At 34.5% G+C, this 8,112-nt stretch overlaps 1 protein-coding gene across 1 annotated transcript; it reads left to right on the top strand.

Annotated features, from left to right (window-relative positions):
- On the top strand, nt 1-6,216 carry LOC131366695 (olfactory receptor 1E16-like). Its single transcript, XM_058411383.1, has one exon. It carries the CDS (start codon nt 5,171-5,173, stop codon nt 6,134-6,136), a length of 966 nt encoding a protein of 321 aa, XP_058267366.1. The 5' UTR covers nt 1-5,170; the 3' UTR covers nt 6,137-6,216.
- Nucleotides 6,217-8,112: the final 1,896 nt, after the last annotated feature.

Here is an 8,112-nt window from a genome sequence, read left to right as displayed (position 1 = left end):
CATGGGACAGTTACTTCAAGATGACCAAGTAAGATCATCTTTTTATATCTTTCCAGTTAAAAGTTAAATATTCTTTTGTCAGAATGTTAACACGACTTATTGATTATCATTACAGAAACAGGACGTTTTCTACATTTCGAAAATTTTTTGAGTTACAATTTTTTTATGAAAATGTACTTTATCAAGGTCTAATTATATGCATTAAGAAAAAATTAGTAAAGCCATCATGGCTTCTCTATTGTTAGCAAAACATCCTGAGGCACCTCATCTTCCGCAACACCATTCTCATATACCGCAACCATTTAAGGCCAGTTGTGGTAAAGAGAACTTATATAATGGGAATGAGAATTTAAGCATATTGTCTATAACTTTTAAATATCTCTTATGAATTTAATATTAATTTCAATTTTCCTAAATGTTGATATTTTGCTTTATGATTTGTTTCATTGTAGACAGTCAGCAAGTGAGAAAAAAAAAGCTTTAGCAAAGGCCAGGGTGAAAAAGTTCAGGGAAAAATTCTACAGAAACCCAGAACTGCTGGAGGAGTACAGAAGGAAGGAGAGAGAGAGGTTAGGTTTGGAGATGTACATGAGAGTATACACACACACACACACACACAACCCTTTAGCCACTACTATAACAGGACTTTGGTGCTGGGTTGGTGCTGGATTACTGGTCATGCTGTGGGAAATGTTGTCCTGTTTATTCCTGTTTTAATGTTTTTCTTAATTTTTTATTTTTATTTTTGGCTTTTGTATTTTTGAAGCACCACACAATAAAACTGTTTTGAACTTATTCAAGTTATTATCATTACCAAAATAATTAAACTCATTACCGAAACCTATATATCATTACCAAAACAGATGTTTATTAGGTGTTAATTTAAATAATAGAAATATAGTACTTTGATTATAAATGTATGTGCAGAATCTTAAAATTATGTTCTTTCAGGTTTGTCATGTCATTTTGAAAAAATGTCAGGTTTCTTCGAAATATAAAAAAAAAATGGCTGTAAATTGTGGACGGTGTTGCGGTAATGAGAGAAATCAGTCAAAATTTAAAAAACTGTTAAATTAAAAATAAATATTATTTTAGAACTTCACGTAACTGTGCATGACTATTAATAATCCATTTTTAAAACTGTGAAAATGTATTTGCTTTTCTGACAGTGTTGATGTTTTCACATTGTTGCAGTAATGAGATTTTTTTTAGGACTTATTTTGGAAATTATGTTCAAAAAGGTGTTAAATGGTAAGTAAAAGTTTTTAAATGAATGTTCACAAATACTTCAGACTTTGTTGCTAATGTCTGAAAAAAAAGTTAATTTAAGCATTTTTAAAATTTTCATGTTTGAAATTTTTAAAACCAAGATTTCGTGAGAATCACCCAGGTCCTGTGACTGTCTCCAGCCATTGTGAGGAGAGCCCTCTCCAAGATTAACATGCTGCTGGACCAGACAACATACCTGGTAACCCTGACATCTTCAACATCAACAATGGCAAAATGCAAGGCTTGGTATGTCAAAATAGTACAATATGTCACATTGAGCATGGTCTGTGAAACCCTGACTGACTCAGATGCACTTGAGTCAATTTCACACGTCAGATCCCTTGGTGTCAGATGGTGTTCTCCATTTGGGCACTTAGCCCCCAACCACTTAGCCCCCAACCAGGAAAACACTGGGACAGGAGATTTCGGTGGACAATTCTTTTCTTGCTGCCCTCTTCAGAACTCGGCCCTGAGCTGCATGGAGTCTGGCCTGGAACCTAAATTGAAGAAATTCTTCCACAGCACCTTTGCTACAGTGACAGCCTTTATAGAATGTTTGGCTGCAGAACAACAGTGGATATTGGTCTTAAATAGATTCCAGTGATCTTGAATTTAAATGGCCTTGTATGGGTGTTTTCTGGAAGGTCACCATCAGAAATAATTGGTGAAATTACCTGGGAGGCTTAAGGTTTTTTGTTATGTTTTCCTAGACAATAGAATCAGATGAGCATAGTTTGATCTTGCTATGTAAAATGTGTTAAAAATTTAACTAAGTATAAACCCATACCTAAATACATAATGCCTGGTTAAGTAAATGGAACTTGCCAATGTTCTGAAAATTTCATATGTTAAGATATTTTATAGGTTAATATCAAAATGTATAATGACACACAGTCCAATACATATCAATTGAATGAATTTATATATTTAAAATAAAAATGCTTACATTTTGAGAAGTCCATGGTCTCTTTAAAAGAGAATTTAGAAGTTCTTTAACATTTGCTGGATTTGATGTGAAATTTCTTGATAGACTTCCAGAATGTGAAACTTTTGAAAGTTTTGAAAGCCTTTATAGGGTGTTTTTTTCTAACATATTGTGGTGGGAGTTACATGTGATGTGTGATTTTGGGTGAGATGGAGAGTTATTTAAACATGTTTTTAACATCCAGGGTGTGGGTAAACATATGTGCATCATAAAAATAGAATCAATAAGAATAAAATAAATAAAAATATACTAATAGAATTTTAATAAAATTACAAAAAAAATGAATTAACTGTTCCAGTAGGATACGGAAGAAAATAAGTATATGGAAAATATGACAATGTATATATGAATATGGATTGGTGGTAGAACAGTATGACTATTGTAAGCAAAGTACAGATGTGCTGTGAGTAATTGTAGTGCAAAAAATTGTACTCTGCATAAAATTGCAGGGCTACTGGGTGATATTTGGGACAGGAACAATAGTGGACTCTTTAAAGCACATAGGGATTATGTTTAGGGACGGGTCCAGGGAGAGGTTGAATATCTCCATGAAAACTGGTTCCTTCCTTAGTACCCCTTCGCCTCTTTCACCACTCTGCACACTTTGTAGCCTTGTACTTATCCATTTTCCCGGGGTCCTGCAATGTGAAATCACACAGCATTGCAGATAGTTTTATCCACCCATGGCTTCTGGATGGGAAGCATTCTGATGATGGTTTTGTGTCACCTCAGTCACCTCATTTTAACCTTTATAATTTTTATCATATGTTTCTATACTTCTGTAAAGCTGCTGTGAGACAATGTCCATTGTTAAAAATCCTGTACAAATAAACTGAATTGAAATTGGACTTTTTCATGCACCAGTTTCCCAATAAATCCCAAAACTGCATTTGTAAATACTGATGTAAACAGAACTGTGCCTAAACATGTCCCTGTCTGTGTCATCCAGAATTTCCTGTTTCAGCCTTTGCTTGTATCTAAGCATGAGGAAAATAGGGCATTGTCTGATTTCCTAAACAGTGGATTAGATTGTGCTGTGTAATTGTCTTTACTTGACACGGCAACTCCATTGTTCTGTCCATATTGTGAACAGAGCAGAACTTGGCTTTCTAGATGGCATGGTCCAATACCTCTGGGTTCATCCATGTCTTGGTGAAGCACAGGAGGTGCCACCATAATTGAAAGGGAGAGACAGAAGATAACACAGACATGCGCCTACACTGGGAGCAGACAGGAGACTCCTCACTCAACAAACCTGAGTGAATGTATCAGAAAGGGGTGTTCATCAAAACCTGTTCATCAAATCACTCTATGCCCATGAACAATATATATCTAAGCAAAACCTATTTGCAAAAGGTTTAATTGTGTCTGAGTCCCAGACACTATCTCTATAACTGTGGGTCATTGAAAGAGAAAGCTCTGACCCCTGCTGTACTACCTTGAGGTACCAACAGATGTACCTATTGATAGAATTAGGAATATCAGATTGTAAAAGTTACTGTGGGGCACCCAGGTACTGTGGGGCATGACCATTCATTGCTTTATAGGTCAGTTGTAGTATTTTATAATCATCATAAAATTTGACTGAGCCAATGTAGTGTAGATAAGATAGTTAGTACTGTAAATAATATTTACAGAAACAGTCATGGCATGACAGCTTTAAAAATAGATAACATTTATGTAACAATTATATAATGTTTTAGTAGATTTGCATAGTGATAATACCACAGATTCATAGCTGTCTAATTTCTTCCATTTTTTGTCTAGTATTTGGAGTATTTAGATATACACCGATCAGCCATAACATTATGAGCATTAACAGGTGAAGTGAATAACACTGATTATCTGCTTATCATGGCACCTGAAAGATGGGCAAGTGTAAGGATTTGAGCAAGTTTGACAAGGGCCAAATTGTGATTAGACCAGAACATCTCTAGAACTGCAGCTCTTGTGGGGTGTTCCCGGTCTGTAATGGTCAGTATCTATCAAAGTGGTCCAAGGAAGGAACAGTGGTAAACCGGTGACAGGGTCATGGGTGGCCAAGGCTCACGAGCTGCTGTTGCTCAAATTGCTGAAGAGGTTAATTCTGGTTCTGATAGAAAGGTCAGAATACACAGTGTATGATAGGTCAGGGCTTTTTTGGCAGCAAAAGGAGGAAAAACACAATATTAGACTGGTGGTTATAATGTTATGTCTGGTCCTTGAAAATTTGTTTGCTAATTTGTTGAAATTTCCAGCTGTTATATACCACTAAATTGCCCATACTATAAGATTAATTATTATATACTGTATAGAGCTAACTGCATACCTCTATAGCCACCTACCAACTATGCTCTTGTATGTAAATATAAAAGTAGATATTATAGTATATAAATGTGTGTAAATAATGTCATTTCAGTACAAACAGAATTTTGCCAATGGAATTAATATCTCTGGTATAGTTACACAACTCTTCGTAGATAGGACCATAATAACAGAAATAACTCTTGTTTATGTACAGAAGGACAATCTAGGAATTAGAGCTACATTTGAGAACAGTTTGTTTTGGTGACAGTTTGTCATATCTCAGAGGAAAACATACCAATTAAAATGGCAAAGTAAAGCAAACAGGGTTCTACAAGGAATGATGTCATCACAATCATACATATATACATCTGATGTTTATGTATGGCTGGCAAACTGTTTTGTCTGCACAAGGTAGAGTATTAGAACAAAAACTGTTTCCATTTTAACTGATATGCTGTCATTAATGATAAAATATGTTTACTGTATAGAAAATAGAAAATATTTCATCATGATTTGGTGAGACTAGTTTTCAGCATAATATTTCATTAACAATTGCATGTAAATTATTCTAGGAGGTTTTAATTCAAGTCATGTTAATATTTGATTTTCACAGGTGTTAACTGCAGCCAGATGGCTGATAACATTACTTCCATTCATTCAGTAGCATCAACAAATGCAACATTTATTCTTCCCTCCACATTTTACATCACTGGACTTTACAATATCCCACATGCAAAGTACTATTATTTGTTTCTTTGCTTTGTGTATATTGTGACCTTTTTGGGGAATTCTTTTATAATGGGCACCATCTACCTGGCACGCAGTTTACACACAGCCAAGTATGTAGCTGTCTTCAACTTGGCTCTCTCTGATTTGTGTGGAAGCTCTGCTCTTATTCCTAAGCTCCTGGACATGTTTCTGTTTGAGAATCGAAATATAGCCTATGAAGCCTGTTTGTCAAACATGTTTTTTGTTTATTGCTTTATGACCTTGCAGTGTCTTACTTTACTTGCTTTAGCCTATGACAGACTAATTGCTATATGTTACCCTCTAAGGTATCATGCTATTGTTACAAAAGCAGCAATGGTTTTTATTATTGGAGTCATGTGGGTTCTATCTGTTAGTGTCAATGCTGTCCTTGTAGCTCTAGTTACTAGATTGTCCTTCTGTAGGTCTACAACAGTTTACAGTTATTTCTGTGATCATGGACCTATATACAAACTAGCCTGTAATGATAATACCATAAATTCTATAATGGGCAATATCTGTACTGCTACCCTGCTTTACTTTCCTTTAATACTAATAATTGCCTCATATGTTTGTATTGGATTTGCATTACAGAAGATTGCACATGGTGTTGAGCAAGTCAAAGCTATGAAAACCTGCACAACCCATCTTATATTAGTGGCCATGTTTTATCTACCAATAATTAGCGTTTATACTGTATCTCTTACCACACGTATAGACACAAATACAAGGATAATTAATACTGCCCTTACACAAACAATTCCACCCATGTTAAATCCCATCATTTATACCTTAAAGACAGAGGAGGTCATGCAGGCTATTAAATTACTCTACAAACATGCAAGATGAACTTTGCAATGGAAATAATATTCCTAAAAATAAAATTATTAATTAAAATGCAATAATAAGTGCATCTGAAATTAAACAAAAGTGGGATACATTTAGTTATCATGGTTTCTGCTATTAAAGTGGATCTGCCAGTTATGTTCATATATTATACTGTTGATGCTTCTACTTTCTTTACACGTAATTATTTTGTATGTGAAATAATGTTGATATTCACTTTTTAAATAAATAAATTACAATTATGATGTTTAGTATAATTATTTGGAAAACTATAATGGAAAATGACTGATTGTTAGAATTAAAATGTAAGATGATAAGTCATGATATGGTACTGATTAACTTGAAATGCCATATGGTTGTGCAGCTTTACAACACTGGTCAAAAAAGTGCCCCTTTGTAACAAATATATCCAAATATTTGTGAATACCTGATCATCAAACCCATATGCTGGGCTTTACCAAACTGTAGCCACAAAGTTGGAAAAACACAATTGTATAGCAGAGTCTTTGTAGTCTGTAGCATTACATTTTCCCATCACTGGAAAGAAGGATCCTAGCATAAAGCATGTTCCATCACTATGCCCCTATGTACAAAGCAAGGTCCATTAAGACACAGCTGTCAAGGTTGAAGTGGAAGAACTCAAGTGGCTTGAAAACTTGTTGTCAGGTGTTTATTGTGTACTTTTGTGCATTGTTCTTTGTTGTCTTTGCCATTAGAGTAACAAAAATATGTGCATGTGCATGTAATTTTCGACTAAGCAGTTCGACTAAGAGGTAGATAAGTATGTGCAATTATATGCACTCAAATTGAAAATGACCAAAAATTTATATATATGAATAGAACAACTTATACAATAACTGATATTTTGAGCTAAGGAATGATGTCATCACAATTATACATATATACATCTGATGTTTATGTATGGCTGGTAAACTATTTTGTCTGCACAAAGTATTAGAACAATAATTGTTTCCACTTTAATTGATATGCTGTCAATAATGATAAATTATATATACTGTACATAAAATAAAAATATTTCATTATGATTTGGTGAGACTAGCATCAAAAAATGCAATATTTATTCTTCCCTCCACATTTTCCATCACTGGAATTTACAATATCCCACATGCAAAGTATTATTATTTGTTTCTTTGCTTTGTGTATATTGTGACCTTTTTGGGGAATTCTTTTATAATGGGCACCATCTACCTGGCACACAGTTTACACACAGCCAAGTATGTAGCTGTCTTCAACTTGGGTCTCTTTGATTTGTGTGGAAGTTCTGCTCTTATTCCTAAGCTCATGGACATGTTTCTGTTTGAGGATCGAAGTATATGCTTTAAAGCCGTTTGTCAAACGTTTTTTGTTTATTACTTTATGACCTTGCAGTGTCTTACTTTGCTTGCTTTAGCCTATGACAGCTAAAATAGGGGTTCTGGCAAGTTTCTGTCATTTGGCACCTTTCACCAAGAAATTGGCTGTAGAGTATACAGGGATATTGGTGGCTTAAGAGGACATTACATTAAATTTCCTGATGCTACACCCCAGGCTACATAGAAGGTACAATTCCATGAATATGGGAACTTCCCAGGAGTCATAGACTGCATAGACTGAACCCGTATATCCATAACACATCCCTCTACTCCAGATGTGAAGAACACAGGAATTACAAAAACTGGTTTTCCATAGCCCTGCCTCCCACAGTCCCGAGTTGCTACAATATTTTTATCATTATTTATCTGTCCATCTTTCTACTTGGATCAGATACATTTTCACATGTAATTAAGAAATAAAATATATTATAAGTGTATATTAAAAGTTGTTTAGAAAATGGATAATGGATAGAAGATGGATAAATGTAGTGATGTGACATTTGACACAGTTCCATCTCTCTCTTTTTTTCATTTTCCTTTCCAGTTCAACTTACAGTTCTACAATCTTAATTTTATGCTGCTGTTTGAGATACTAAATTACCTTCA

The sequence above is a fragment of the Hemibagrus wyckioides genome, linkage group LG16 (assembly GCF_019097595.1).
Source record: "Hemibagrus wyckioides isolate EC202008001 linkage group LG16, SWU_Hwy_1.0, whole genome shotgun sequence".
In the NCBI taxonomy this organism is placed as follows: domain Eukaryota; kingdom Metazoa; phylum Chordata; class Actinopteri; order Siluriformes; family Bagridae; genus Hemibagrus; species Hemibagrus wyckioides.
This window is presented reverse-complemented; position numbering and strand designations above follow the sequence as displayed.